We start from the raw sequence: 16,155 nt of genomic DNA on the forward strand, positions 1-16,155 counted from the left end.
CATTGGGGCCCTGCTCCCCCTCATCCACAGTCAGATGTGATTCAGCCAGCCCACAGAACGAAAGGTTTATTAGTTGACAGAGATACAGCATAGAACAGACTTGTCAGCACGGAAACCAGAAGCAGTCAGTACAATCCATCTTGGGGACAGGGTGCTCAGAGTCCCTCATCCCATCTCTGCATCCCAAGCCAGCAAGGGCCCTCACCCCCATCTCTGCACCCCAAGCCAGCAAGTCCAACTTTTGCACTCAACAGCCTCTATCAGCCCTGCAGCTGGCCCCACTTCCAGCCTTTGTCCTGCTTCTCCAGGCAAAGGGTGGCATCAAGTCACACTCCCTCCTAGGCTTGAGTAGGGTATGTCTACACTGCATTCCTCTTTCGAGAGAGGAATGCAAATGCAGATGAATGAAATTACAAATGAAGTGTGGATTTGAATTTCCCACGCTTCATTTGCATAATTGCGTCCGGGCACTATTTCAAAATACCCTATTTTGAAAAAAGAAACGCTGTCTAGACGCAGTTATTTTTAAAGAAAACCCTTCTTTCGAAATAACTCTTAAACTTAACCTAACATGACCCCCCAGAAGAGACATCCTCTCCCAAGGAGAAGCAGAAAACAGTGGCTCAGTCCCCTCCTTTGAGGAGACTGCAGCCTAGTCCTCCCCCCCATTGGAGGGTGTGTGAGGGGGGACAGCTGGAAGCTGAGGCCAGCCTTCCCCCCAGACAGCATGGAGGTAGGGGGGAGCCGGAGGCTGGGACCATCCTGTGGAACCCCAGCATCTCCCCAGACAAGCTGAAGGTTGCAACCAGCTGGGGACTGCAGCCCCAGTCCATGGGAGAAGCCACCAGCCAGGACATGCAGTCCCAGCCCCCACTCCCAGGAGACAGAATGCTAAGTTTGGTCCATTGCTACACATTTTAGTTTTAGAATTTGAGAAACTAGCAGTAGTCAGTGATAGAAATGTAGCCGTGTTAGTCTGGTGTAGCTGAATCAAAAAACCGAACTATGTAGCACTTTAAAGACTAACAAGATGGTTATTAGGTGATGAGCTTTCGTGGGCCAGACCCACTTCCTCAGATCAAATAGTGGAAGAAAATTGTCACAATTGTGACAATTTTCTTCCACTATTTGATCTGAGGAAGTGGGTCTGGCCCACGAAAGCTCATCACCTAATAAACCATTGTGACAATTTTCTTCCACTATTTGATCTGAGGAAGTGGGTCTGGCCCACGAAAGCTCATCACCTAATAAATGATCTTGTTAGTCTTTAAAGTGCTACATAGTCTTGTTTTTTGATTTAGCAGTAGTCACACATGGTAGTTCTGTTTCTGTCCAGCAGAGGGTAGCAGTACACAGGCAAACATCACTGGTACCAACACACAGAGATGACAAAACATTGCATGTTTTTCCAGTTATAGACTAACTCGACTGCCCCCTAAAGCTATTGCTAATTTATTTGTGTAACACTCCTGAGACCCTTTGATATTAGAGCAGTAACTCTCTAACAATTTGTATAGCGTGGGCGAGTGCTGAAAACCAATGAAAAAAAACATAAACCCTGTATATGATGTAAACCACATTCAGCCAGTGGGTGCTGCTGCATCCCTAGAACTCCTATAAGAGAGAGCCTCAAAGATGGCTGGAAATGTTTTTCCCCCTTTTCCTTCACCACTAGATGTGCTTCTGACATAGGACTTCTACTCACTATTTTTATCGAATATCAACACTATTTTCATACCCAGACCTCTCCCATTTACATCTCTTACCAGCTAAAGTATTGTGCCCAGAGCCCTCTTCAGAATGAGGTGACTCCATAACAGTCTCTATAGTTGCAGAAGCATCAGTCAGGTATGACCAGGGCCTTCTTTCAACAGCTTTTTAAAAATTACTCCATAGTTATATTCTACCATCAGGGAAAGGAGAGGTTTTTTTCTCTAGCTTGTTGAGATCGCTTCATGTTCCTAACATGACTAACATCAACACCTTACTTCAATTGGCAACTTTTGCTACCTCATTCACCTCCCTTTTTTGTCAGCAATAATCATATTAAACAACACCAGACAAAACCCGAAGACACTCTGCCTTAACCTTTTGCCAGGATGAATACTGACCATCAGCTCAAATCAATGAACTCTAAGGGCATGTCTACAGTGCAGGGCAAAAGTCAAATTAACATACGCAACTTCAGCTGTGTCAATTGCGTAGCTGAAGTCGAAATAGCTTAATTTGGCTTTTGGCTCTGTCTACACAGCAGGAAGTCAAAGGAAGAACACTTTTCTGTTGACTTCCCTTACTCCTTGTGAAATGAGGATTACAGGACTCAGAATAAGAAGTCTTCCATCTCAAAATTATTTCAAAATAACAGATTGCGGTGTAGATGCACACTTTGTTATTTCAAAATAACGTCAGTTATTCCAAAGTAACACTGCTGTGTAGACATACCTTAAAGGAATTTCATACAAGGCCACAGAAAACATAGGATGTGTTTAGGACCAAATTAACTACTGAAGCTGATCATCCAAAAAAATGTTCAAGGTGTTTAACACCCAGAGCATTCAGAAAGTTTGGATCTAGAGCAGAGCTCAGTTTGAAATAATGGCAGATTAAGAAAAAAAAATCTCAAATAGGCACAGAAACTTTGATATACTAGTCATATGTTCTACATATTCAGCTAAATGCTTCTGTCACGTCTATATAGGCCTAATAGCAGAATTTGGCCCATTATTTACTGAGTTCTCATTATTTCTTTATTTTGCAAATTCATTTGTGAAAGTCTAAATCATTTGAATCTATGCATTCCCAAATGTGAAAGGCAATGAAATACGTGATAATGTAGCATCAGAACGAAGTTAAGATTTAGTATTTGCAGTATTTATCATATTTTAGCTTTGCTCCCAGTTCAGTTCCCGCTGAACACTCTTCAAATTTGGCATCCATTTTCTGGCTCTGAGCTTCAGTAAAGAGGTTCTTCCAATCTCCAATGCCACCTGCACATGAACAATGAAATAAATTATAACATCACAGGTGAAGGGTCCTTATTAAACTTATCCACCTGAAGGTGTGTGTGGAGGGGGGGAACCCGGGTCCATTGGCCACTTGACCAGTCCTCCACCCCAGGCTCTCCATCCTCCAGCCGCTCTCCCCCATGCCCATGGGAAGCAGCCACTCACCAAATGGCAGCCAACAGCAATGCAACATTACAGGGGTGGGAGGACTCAGGAGAAGGGGGCAGCACAGCCATGCAGCCAGCTGCCAGAGAGAAGCAATGCTCTACTGCTTCAACTTGCTGCTTTTTCTTGCGAGCTGTGCAGCTTGTGGGCTCTCCATCCCCTGGCCACACCCATCCCCACCGCGGGCAACCACGGCCAGCCACTCTCCCCAACCTGTGGACAGCCACCACTCACCAGAAGGCAGCCAGCAGCATGATCACGGGCTGGAAGGCTTCAGAGGAACACTGGGTCGCTGCACAGCCTACGGCCAGAGGGAAGCAGCACTTTCCCACTTCAGAGCGCTGCTTTTCTCTGGCCAGCTGTGGGGCTGTCCCACACTCCTCTGAACCCTTCCAGCCCATGTTCGCGCTGCTTGCCACCTCCTGTTGGCTGTCCTGAGGCTGCAGCCTGCAGATGAGCCTCCCTGCTCTCCTAACCCCCATGCACCCCTCTGCAGAGTGACCATCCCGTGTGGAGGGGGTGCCGTAACAGGGTCCACCCGCTTGTGAGTGCCCCTCTGTGGTAAAGGGGTGCCGCATAAGGTCTCTGCTTAGTCATCTTCAAGGTTCTTGTAGGAAGCTTGTGGCCAGTCTTCGGTCACTGGACCTGGGCCTTACCACGGTCTAAGTTCAGCTTGCCCTCGGAGCTGTCTATAGTGCTGCTGGTCTCCAAGTCAATGTATAACCTGCCTGCGTTGAGCTCCTGTGAAAAACTGCCAGGCCCTAGCCCAGCAGCTTCTTTTATACCGGACTGCTGGGTCCTGATTGGCTGCCATAAAGATAGCCATTCTATCCTGCCTGGAGGACCTCTTTTCTGCTCCTCTCGCTGGGAGGGGGTGTGGCAAGGACTCTAGCCTCCTGTAGGGGCATCAGGGCTTAGTCCACCCCATCACAAGAGCTCATGGCCTTGAAATGACTATCATCACTCCATATAAAAGTACCTTTTCTGAAAAGCATGGGAGCAAATTTGCCATGTGTTTCTTGGGATTTGTTGCTCATGGATTCGAAGGTGGCATTCTCTGCAATAGACTGAATCTTCTCTTCAGGCAGAGAGAACCCCAAAAAATCAGCTATTTGTTTCACTCCTCCATGTAAATTCTGAAACACAAGAGTGTGCTGGAATTATGTACGAGTCAAAGAAAATATGCCAGACATTTTCCTCTTCTCTTTTGTCAAATGAATGTGGCAGATTTTATCCCCCTCCATACACAGAGCAGAACAGTAGAACAGTATAGTAGATTCAGCAGCAAGATGTTGCAGAAATGAGTGGTTAGTTTAGACAAGATTTTGGTATCCGTCTTCCCTTCTCCAAATGGAAATGTGTTAAAAGGATACTCAGTCTTTTGCATGTTTCTCTTTTAATATTTATTTCTACTGATTACATTTGTTTAGCAGCATCAATGGGTAATACAAATGGATATTACATGCCCTTAAAAATATAAGACCTGCAAACATACATATGCTTAACTTTCAGAATGTGAATAGTCTCACTAAAGCAAATGGGACTACTCACATGCGGGATCAGGCTTGAAAATGAAGAGGGGGAAGATGGGCTGCAGATAGAAGAGTCAATAACCAGTGGGAGAAAATGGCTGCTACATCATATGCCTGTCTTCCCCTAGCCTTTGAATTATACTCTAAGGGCTCGTCTACATTGGCTTTCCGGAAGGGGCATGTTAATTTCAGAGATCGCAATAGGGAAATCCACAGGGGATTTAAATATCCCCCGCGGCATTTAAATAAAAATGTCCGCCGCTTTTTTCTGGCTTTTAGAAAAGCCGGAAAAGAGCGTCTACACTGGCCCCGATCCTCCGGAAAAAGCGCCCTTTTCCGGAGGATCTTATTCCTACTTTGAAGTACTTTGAAGTAGGAATAAGATCCTCCGGAAAAGGGCGCTTTTTCCGGAGGATCGGGGCCAGTGTAGACGCTCTTTTCCGGCTTTTCTAAAAGCCGGAAAAAAGCGGCGGACATTTTTATTTAAATGCCGCGGGGGATATTTAAATCCCCCGCCGATTTCCCTATTGCAATCTCTGAAATTACCATGCCCCTTCCGGAAAAGGGGCCAGTGTAGACGTAGCCTAAGGCTATATCTACACTCACGGCTTCTTGTGCAAGTATGGCCGTTCTTGCGCAAGAATCCACAGAGCATCCACACTGCCCGCCCACTCTTGCGCAAGGAAATTTACACTACAGTGTGGTAAGGGAGGGCTTCTTGCACAAAAGCTACGCTCTTTTTTAACAGGTGTAAGCCCTCTTGCGCAGGAGCTCTTGCGCAAGAGGGCAGTGTGGACGCTCGGCAGGGATTTCTTGCGCAAGAAAGCCCTATGGCTAAAATGGCCACCAGAGCTTTCTTGCGCAAGAGAGCGTCCACACTGCCATGGGTGCTCTTGCGCAAAAGCACAGCTCGCATATGGCAGTGTGGACATTTTCTTGCGCAAGAGTTCTTGTACAAGAACCCTTGTGCAAGATGTTCTTTCGCAAGAAGCTGCCAGTGTAGACATAGACTAAGGTTTTACCTGGCACAGAGTGAAAGCTGGACTGGACAGGATACTTGTGAATGTACTGAAGGGAACAATTAAGTATACATACAGGTTTTCCCATTTCTAATTGCTAGAAAAATTCACCTCTTTCATTTCTTCATACGTGATTATCATGATATTCTCTTCATCCATGTGTTTGTTCCAGGAAAGAGCATGGTCAAAATATGAACCCCAGGTGACTGAAAAGAAATATAGGAGACAGGCTATAAATTTCATCTTGGGGTAAATTAAATATACTTTGAATTATGTTCTTTTTAAACCTAACTTCAATATAGAGTCCTGGTGAACTTAGATATTTTAATCCTTTAACTGCCTCTGGGTTATTAAAAGTCATTCGTTCTGGACTTGACTTTTCACGTTCTCCATGCAATTTTTTTTTCAGAATAAATCCATACATCAAGATTCTACCTGGCAAGTATACAACAAATGAATTCTTTAATTCCTTTTAAAGTCATTATGAAAATAAAAGTGAATGTAAATTCAGAGAACCCAGACTGTCTATCTCCACTCCACACTGTAGGCTCTGCAGTATAAGACTAATCCTGCAGAGCCCGCAGCACAGCCACACCTTGTGCTGCGGGCTCTGCAGCATCGTAGCTCCCTGGGATTGGGGCTGGCAGCCAGACCATGCCAGGAGCCAGCTTATAATAGAACCTTATACTTCAGAGCCCACAGCATGCAGAATTATAGAACACTAGAACTGGAAGGAACCTTGAGAGGTCATCGAGTCCAGTCCCCTGCCCTCACAGCAGGACCAAGCACAGTTTAGCTCATCCCTGACAGGTGTCTGTCTAACCTGCTCTTAAATATCTCCCTTGATGGAGATTCCACAATCCCCCTAGGCAATTTATTCCAGTGTTTAAGCACCCTAACAGGCAGGTTGTTTTTCAAGAACAAGCCCAGTTCTTTCAGTCTTCCCTCATAGGTCATGTTTTCTAGACGTTTAATCATTTTGTTGCTCTTCTCTGGAACTTCTCCAATTTCTCCACAACTTTCTTAAAATGTGGTGCCCAGAACTGGAACTCAAACTCCAAATGAGGCCTAATCAGTGCAGAGTGGAGCAGAAGTATGTAGCCATGTAACTGATAGAATTTTTAATGATGATACCATTCCTTTTTAAAAAATGTTTACATCCCCAAATGCTACCACCGCTATTTATACTCAAACTAGCTCAATGAGAGTCAGCTTGAAATATGTGTACATGAGAAGAGGAATCACACCCCTAGCTCACCATGTAGACATAGCCTAAAGCAGATCTACCTGCTCAGAGACAAAGATGAAAGAGAGAAAAAGGAAGCTGAGAACAAAGTGGGAGAGATTCACATCACTAGTTGTTTAATATGGGAAATGACAAGGAGAAGGTGCTTTCCGGAGGAAGAGTAAAGTTGGCATTTACCCTTTGTGTGCTGGGGCTGAAGTAGAATCCCAATATAATATACCAGCCTGGTTACTTGAATGGTTCCACAACAGCGTTACCAGGGCTGAGTACTGAGCCTGGGTTGGGCACAGGAGAAGCACCTTCAACTTCTCAGCACCAGGTACCCCACCCAAAGCATTAGTTTGAAACCATTTGGGGATTAATTTCAACAGGATAGTCACAGATTCTGCTTTTGGACAATAGACCAAAGAAGAGTTGAGAACATTGTACTAGAGTCTTAATACATGCCACTGGGAAACATTGCAAAGATCGAACAACTGTACCTTCTCCACTCATGAACTTCTGAAAGAACTCATCCCAGGAGCTGATATCTGGAAGCCCAGGACTGTTGTTGTAGAAGTGGTAATAGGATACTGCTGCATCTTTTGGATTTCGAAATACCAACACTATCTTTTAAAACAACAAAAGCAAATGATGTCAAGTATCAGAGGGGGTAGCCGTGTTAGTCTGAATCTGCAAAAGCGACGAGGAGTCCTGTGGTACCTTATAGATTAACAGATTGATTGGAGCATAAACTTTCATGGGCAAAGACCCATTTCATCAGATGCAAAAACAAATGAGTCTTTGGTATTTTAAGGTAACCTTTGAGCTCAAGGGTCCTGCTTTAAAACATATCAGCTCTTTCAGGAACTCAAATTTGTCAAATCAAATCCCAGTTCTGCAATGTAGGGAACAGGAGAACAACTTACTGACTTCACAGGGGCTCTAAAGACCAAGAAGGGCTATCTTACACAGATCACCTTGCTGGACTAGGATCTGGGATTTGACCTCTCAGCGTGAATTGCAGTGATCAGTAAAAATTAAATTCTATTTTAATTGAGAATATTTCTCATGGCCTGGCTAGAATTTTTGTTAAAATATACAAGAGAGAAAAATGATTAACTAAACATATCTATAGCTTAGTGGGTAAAGCATTTATCTGAGATGTGGGAGACCCACGTTCAAATCTCTGCTTTGGCTCAGGTTGAGATCTCTGCTTTCTTTGCCCTCTTAGGTTCTTCACAAAAAATAAGGTCTTGGATGTGGAACAAAACTAAATTCCAAAACCTTTCGAGTTTTTTTGTAAAAGCAGAATTCTTCTTTTCCAAGCAACCTTTTCACCTAAACCTTCACACCTAAAACCTTTCTGAAGAAAATTGGGAGTTGCTTAGAAAGTGGATAATGACCTCCATTACTACCTTCACTCACTTACCTTCACCTTATTCTCAAACACAGCCTTGGGAAGATCATCATAAAGGAGATGCGTGGAAAAGATACGTGGAGAAGGTGCATTTTTTATTTTCTAATGTAAAACAGAAAGTGACAAAAGTGAACCATAATAATTCTTACCTTAGAGATGAAGACAATGTATAGGATCTGTACATTTACTCAAAAATCCTCTATTTTGCATGGAAATTAATATTAATATATATTGTTAAAAATTGTAGTCTTTATTCTTGTTTCTCATCATTCACAATGCCATTGAAGTGACATTTATTGTTAAAGCCTTCTACAAAATTGCAGTTTGAAAATACCCATTTTAGCAGAGATTTCAAAATTGTCCCAAAGCATATCTGCCCCACTTTTGTGCCCTTGTTATGTTGAAGCATTTGGGACTGCAGTAGCAGAAACAGAGCACACACTGGTGGCTCCTGCTGCAGAAAACACCCACCCACACCCTACACACATATACATGGACTTTTCTTCTGCCTGTACACTGTAGAGGAAAGTGCCATCGCAGACAGTTCACAGATGAAATAAGCAGTAAATTTACTGTACAAGAAATCTAATGTAGGGAACAGGAGAACAGACCATGTGGTCTACTCCCCAACTCTTGTGGTAAGAATTGTTTTCCAGCTGTGCACCAGCAGCTACTGGCTGGTGGATGAGGATTCTTTCTCAGTGCCACAAAGTTGGCTCAGAATTTGCTTCATGTTATGAGGTCATGTAGTGCCTTCTATCTAAAATTCTGAAATATTTGCACGCGCTAATGAATTAAGTCTCCACTGGCTCATGAAATAAAGAAGTATTAATTCTGTTTTATTAATGAGGAAACTGTGCCCACAATTCAAGATGGGGTTAATAAATGGGGCGGAGGGGTTCAGAGAAAAGTCAAGGGAATGATTAACAGAATTAGAAAACGTGTTATAGTGATGGATTCAAGGAGTTCAATCTATTCAGTTTAACAATGAGAGTGTTAAATGGTGACTTTATCTTAGTTTATCAATATCTACATGGGAAACAAATAGGCTCTTCAGTCTAGCATAGAAAGGTATAACATGATCCAGTGGTTGGAAACTGAAGATAGACAAATCCTGACTCAAAATAAGTTGTGAATTTTTAATGGTGCGAGTAATTAACCATTGGAACAATTTGCCAATGGTCATGGTGGATTTGCCATCACTGACCATTTTAAAATCGAGATTGGATTTTTTTTCTTGAAAATCTGTTCTGGGTATTATTTTAGGGAAGTTCTGTGGTCTGTGTTATATAGGTCAAACTAGACGATCACAATGGTTCCTTTGGCATTATAATTTATGAATCTGTATTGAAGAGAGATTAAATATCTTGCCTGAAGTCAAACAATATGCCAATAGCAAACTTGTGATTGAAGATCTCCTAACTTTGATGCCAATCTTTAATCATAAAGCCAAATAAAGAAGTGTGTGTGTATGTTTTTGTTTTCCTGAAAATATGTAGTCATGTACTAACCTGGAAAAATCAAATCTCTTTCTTCATTTTTATCTAGCCTCACTTCACCAGTAAACTATTTCATTAACTATTTCTTTAGAAAAGGAAAACTTTTTAAAACTTCTGTACTCAAAATTTACTCTCAAGAACAGACTCTGAAAATCCAGTACAACAGTAATAACAAACTGGGGTAAATGTTAGAGTTAAATGCACTTTTTTTCCTTTTTGTTTACAAAAGTCTATTTTACTTTAAAATTGCTCTCATTTATTTGTGTTTTTATATATTAGAATATAATTTTGGGTAGAAAAGGTAATTAAGATAGAATTAAAATCAAATTTCCTGATACAGAACTGTATAAACTATCTGAAAATTGTTTTATGTTTACATAACATAAACAAAATTAAAATATTGTATGCTAAAAGAAGTTTCATGAGTTAGTCTGTGCTGACCTGAAATTTTTCTGGAGTTTCAAATTCAAGCCCATATATACGTTCTTTTGATGAACCGCCTGTATTATTTGGTACTGCATTTATCAAGTCACTTAAAATGTGTAGAATCCAGTTAGTTCCTGAAACATAAAATAAAAGAGCCAAAGAGGGCTTTCCAAACCACAGATAGCAACATATCCATCATAGCTCCCATAATAGTTATTATTCTTGTGCTTCATATAACCTAGCAGGTACATAAGTTTCAGACAGAAGTGTGATTTTTTTAAGCTGAACATTTCTTTAATGACACACTGCACATGAGAATGCATTTTCTGTGCTTTGAACAGCTACAAGTTCTAGATATGCCCCATAAAAATCATACTTTCGCTACATTACTCTGTGCATGTAATGACCAGGTAAGGTAGGCATTTTGACCCAGATATGCTCTTCATTTTCGCAGAGGAATTTAGGTAACTAATATGTAGGCATTTAGCCAGAAAGAATACAATTCATTAGTTGGGTGATTAGTATACATACCTGAAAGTTGGGAGACTTAAGGTCAAATATCCTTCGTCTAATGGCTAATTATTTAAAAACAGTGGAACAGCTTCAACAGAGGAAATGGAAGGAACCTTCCTGCCACACACACATCAAAATTTCTTATAGTTTGGTGGTTAGTGCATTGAGCACAGGGGGAAATTGAAGTTGGGTCTCCCATATAAGTGCTGAGCTGAAAGTTATAAGGTGGGTGGTGGTGGCAGCAGCAGCAGCAGCAGCAGCAGCAGCAGCAGCATAATCACAGCTTCTGGTCAGATTTGGAATAGGACTTTGATCCAGTAAGCGGATTCTGAGTACGCCTCCCAAACAGTGCCCATATTTGAGAGCGGAAGAGGGAAAACCTCTTGTTGTGACTTGATATGGGACTGCAGAAGTTAGTTAGCACAGTCATTCACTGAACAATCATTGCTTGCAATAGGCAGTCCAGGCCCATTGCTCCCTCCCAGATGGAGAACATTTGCAATACAAGCACAGAGCCCATAGTCATAACGCCGTATACAAAAATCATGCAAGTACATGAGCATCATACATAGAATCAGTAGAACATAAGAACATAAGCTTTCATTTGACACCTCACATGGCCCAGTTGGTACAGAATTTGGGGCAAACACCCCCTGGGGGGTGCAACAGTGATCTGTCTGCTTCCTTTACAATCTAATAATGTGACAGGTTTGCGAAGGGAGCAGAGCAGGGCAGCAGCAGCCTCTGTCCGCAGGGTCCTGAGCTTCCCATGGAGAGAGGCTGCTTCACCATCCCATGGAGCAGCTTCTGTCAGTGGCATGCACAGGCCCGCCAGGGACAGAGGCTGCTTCGGCATTCTGCCTGTCTCCTGCACCCACTCCGCCCCTGCGCTGCTGCCTTTAATAGAGAGGCAGTAGCGTGAGGGGGCAGGTGATTCCACTGGATACAGGTGGGGAGTTAAACCCAGTTTCCTGCATGTACCAGCCCTTGCCTGCCCCCCTCACCTTCTATGCTTCTGTCTCTATCAGGGGCAGCAGCACAAGGTGGGAGGCACGTGGCTCTGCAGGATCCAGTGCTTGTAGGGAGCTGGATGAAAAACCAGCTCCCTAGGGGCACTGGGTCCTCGCTCCCCACCTCCCTTGCTGCCTCTGATACACTGTGTGGGGAGTGTGTGTTGTCATTTGGATTAACTGATAAAACCAGACTTATCAGTTAAGCGTCTAAATGACTGTACACTAACATATCTAGTAAGCACAGAAATTAACATATGCTAAATTTCCTGACAACTATATTTTTAAGGTTGGTATACTGTTGGATGACTCTTTCCATTTAACTTAATGCAGCCAATAGTATCGATGTTTTGGTGCTATAGGATTCAGCATGTATCTGAAATTATCCAAGAGGAAAGCACACTAGTACTCTGCTTTCCTGTGACATATGTAGATTTACTGCATGTAGCATTTAAACTTCATTCTCCACAACAATCACCACATATCTGACACTTATCCTATTTATTTTTAATTTTTCCACCAAAAATATCTATACTCACCGCATTTAGGATAAACAGCTAGGAACACATCATCATGTCTAAATTCTATGGTGTCCAGTGCTTGGAAAGTCTCAGCGCTGCACAATCCAATAGGGTAGAGCACCCCCTTGTAGGAGAACAGCAGCTCTTCAGATGTTTTCCCTTTAACTTTATCCAAGTATTGCAATAGTTCCTGAATAACACTACTTTTAGCCATGGCTGGAGCTCACTGTGCCGCTTGCCAGCTGCTGTCTTTAAACACCGTGTCTCTAGCTTTCTTTAGGGTCTAGAGGCCGAAGAGAAACTTTTACGTGTGAATTTCTCGGCACTGTCTGACGGCGCTCTTGTTCAGAGAGGGAAACTGCAGCTAAAGAACAGCTCTGAATTACACACTCCTTGCTGTAAACTGCAACTGGTTTCAGACAGTATTGTGGATTACACTGAACATTAACTCTCCTCCTCTTCACACCAGTGTGTTGTGCTGGGTGGAGTCAGTCAATAGAGTTACTACTGGTGAAGAAGGGAGATGAATTATACAGATTCACTATCTCTGCAGGGAGTGATAAGAATCACCTGACACCTTTTTGCTGCTAGTTTTCCACCTTGTGTAAGATTATCTATGTGAGGGCACCGTGGGATTTGCTGCTGTAGAATCAACGCAGTTGGTTGCATAAAAACTCATTCACATGGGATGGGTCTCAACATTGACAGAAGGGAACAAAGTGAAGGCCACTAAGGTAGCTGCTTATCATGCTTTTAGGATCACCACGGTCTTATTAGGAGAGACTATGAGCCCCGCAACGTAAGGGTTATGCCTAAAGTTTTCCTATAAGCCTTTGAAGACTTTGTACAGTTGCTTATATAGGCTTCATTAGAATTCTGCTAACTGCATAATGAGCACGTTTCACTCTTAAAATAAGGAAAAGGCAAGAAATCTATATTTTTCATTCAATTTTAAAATTCCCAGTAAGGATAAATTGAATAATATTTAGAAAAGAACCCTCGTTTCCCCCCCCCCAAATGGCTGACAGAACCAAAACAACCATGTGTCTGGGCCTGTTGATGAGTGCTTTCTCAAGGGCTGGGGAATCCCAGCTTGCTGCTCCTGATCCCACCTCTTTCCATCCAAGGCCCTATCCTTTCCAGGGGCAATGAGGTGGGCTCCCCAAATACCTTGCCCAGTGTGGCCTGTGGAAGCTGTTGCCTCCTCTCCTGCCCCCCCACATGCCCCCCCCCCCGTATGAGTCTAATAATTAGTGGCGCCAAAGAGTGTGGAAAAGGGAAAGAGAGGCTTCCAAAACCATATGGTCAACTTATTGTACAAATAAGGACAGGGACAAAAGGTGGGTCATGGAAATCTGTTACAAATACATGGTGAAGAAACAAGATGTTATTACTACTATGGAAAAACTGTGTGCCAGATATGAGTATATCACCTAATAGAAGGGGTGGGCAATAAATGACCAATGTGCCGGAGGTGGTTCACCAGGGTTAGCCCCTGGTAGGCCGCCCGGCCAAACCTTGACCTTGCGTTAAGTTATGATAAGAGGAAGCGGCCTACTTCCCATTTAAGAGGAGTTCTTGATCAAATAGACAAACTCTCTAAAATACACAGTAGATATACAGACTGTTATTCTCTTCTATGAAAGAGGTTATATTAGAAATCATTCATTCCAGATAACACTTGCGTCACTTTCTTCCAAATATTTTTCCCTACAGCAAAATTCTTGATGGTAGTTAAAAAACATGCACAAATTAATTCTTTAATTCACTTTCAGGTAAGTGTAGTGGAAATGCGGAAGACGATTGTGAGGTCGAGGAAATTAGGTGGTGTACCACTATCATTCCTTTTGTGCCTGCATTTTCTTATAGGCCTGGGTGCTCTAGGCAGCCATTTGTGCTTTTTGCTTCTTATTATTCTTTTGTTAGTCTCAAAGAATTAACTGTTTGCTCAAGATGGTACAGTGTAGGAATGCACTGTTGACTTTCAAGTTCTGGGACAGGTCCCAAGGCCATGCACCTGAAATGGGAGTGCCGGAGGGCTTGGAAAGATCCCATAGCTATCTTTGCTGAATGTTTCCCACCTGATAATGCTAATTAGTTGGCCTGGGAAAATATGCGAAGTATCAACAAGCTAATTATCGAATGTGGGAAAATATGCAATGTATCAACGATCTTGTTAGGTTCTCAAAACAACAGGGGCGATTACTGTAGATCCAACAGTATATAAGTGCCAGGGATATTCCTAACATTGGAACCTCGGAGTAGACCAAAGCTGCAGAAGGTGCTACGCACTGGCCACTGGGGTCGGTCCGCTGTCCTTCTTCAGGGGGTTCCCGGCAGCAGAAAGGGATGTAGGCATTGCATTTTATTCTGAGATTTTCTTAGGCTTAATAAGCATTGTATTTTCTTAATAAGCCGGGCTCAACAAATCGCTGTTTCTACTCGCCCATGGTGAGTAGATTTCAGCCGGTCGCTCCGTTCATGCGCAGTGCAGGGTTGGCGAGTAGATCTCACCAGTTTGTCAAGCCCTGTTAATAAGATTTGCTTCATTGTATTTTACTCTAATATTAAGCATTGTACTTTAATATATGCTTAGTAAAATCTTTAAGCCTTCACCCAATATGTGTGCTTATTGCCTCCGAATCCCATAAGGGAAGAACCATTGCCTCTTGGCAATACAGTAATCAGGAACAAAAGCAGTGTGTGTATATTTATAGAGTGGGTATGCAGTCTATCACATAGTCTGTATGATACTACATTTGTGAAATGGTAAATGATTTTTAAAAGTAAAAAAAAACTTGTTTAAAGCCCTGCAAACGCACATTATGTGAATAACCTACCCGAGTGAGACTTCCTGCATGCATAAAGTTACTCACAAGCCTAAATGTTTGCATGTCTAGACTCTTATGCAGTATTAACAACCAATCAGTACACTTTATTTTCCCCCAAGAATCATTTATTAGAATATACACAAGGATATCTTCACTGAAATAATGGGAAGGGAAAATATGGTGGATAAGTCTGCTCAACATTAGAAAATTAAGTAGACCCAGTGATCACTGAAGCTCCACTGAAAGCAGCACTACCTCCCATCCCTCAGAGAAGTGGATTTAGCAGAACACCCCTTCCATTGCTGTAGTGTCTCAACACTGCAGTATGTTGACTGCAGGTGCTCTCTTGTCCATAATCCTTGTGCTTCTGGTTGAGGTGGAGTAATAAGAGTTGACAGAGTTGTAATGAATTGACCCATGTTGGCTCAGTTGTTGACCTGTTGATCCAGCCCAGCTAATAGTGAAGACATGCCTAAATCAGGGGTCTCAAATGCCTGGCCCACGGGCCAGCCTGGGCAGGAACAATTGTGCAATCCAGCCCTGTCCATTATTAGTCCTCAAACTCCCCCCATTGGTCCCCATCCCCCAAGCACACGGCTTTGGGGATCACTGGAGGGGCCTGGTGCCACGTGGAGGCAGCGGTTGTATCTCCTCACACTTCCTGTGGTGGCAGGAGCTGAGGAGCAAGTGCACCCACCCAGTTCATTCTGCTTCACCTGCGGCTCCTTCTGCTGTGGAGGGCAGGGAGAGGTACAACCACTGCCGCCGCATGGCGCCAGGCCCCCCAGTAATCCCCAAAGTCAAGTATGTGGGGGACAAGGAGCCATGGGGGGGAGTGATAGCAGGAAGGGATGGAGCTTGGGGGCTAACAGACAGGCCTCTTCCTTGCCCACCAGGAGTCCTGGGCCAGATTGTGCAATCGCTCCAGCTGGGCTGGCCTGCAAGCTGTGAGCTTGAGACTCCTGATCTAAGTGATTCAGTGTGTCAAC

At 43.2% G+C, this 16,155-nt stretch overlaps 1 protein-coding gene across 1 annotated transcript; it reads right to left on the bottom strand.

Annotated features, from left to right (window-relative positions):
* Positions 1–1,115: 1,115 nt before the first annotated feature.
* Positions 1,116–12,962, bottom strand: LOC102449953 (sulfotransferase 6B1-like). The gene is made up of 7 exons (XM_006131302.4): positions 12,354–12,962; positions 10,307–10,425; positions 8,379–8,468; positions 7,450–7,576; positions 5,833–5,927; positions 4,150–4,306; positions 1,116–2,987 (listed from the first exon to the last, which is right to left on the bottom strand). Exons 1-7 carry the CDS (start codon positions 12,547–12,549, stop codon positions 2,857–2,859), a joined length of 915 nt encoding a protein of 304 aa, XP_006131364.2. The 5' UTR covers positions 12,550–12,962; the 3' UTR covers positions 1,116–2,856.
* Between the last annotated feature and the right edge of the window lie 3,193 nt (positions 12,963–16,155).

This window comes from Pelodiscus sinensis, chromosome 3, assembly GCF_049634645.1.
Source record: "Pelodiscus sinensis isolate JC-2024 chromosome 3, ASM4963464v1, whole genome shotgun sequence".
Taxonomy (NCBI): Eukaryota; Metazoa; Chordata; order Testudines; family Trionychidae; genus Pelodiscus; species Pelodiscus sinensis.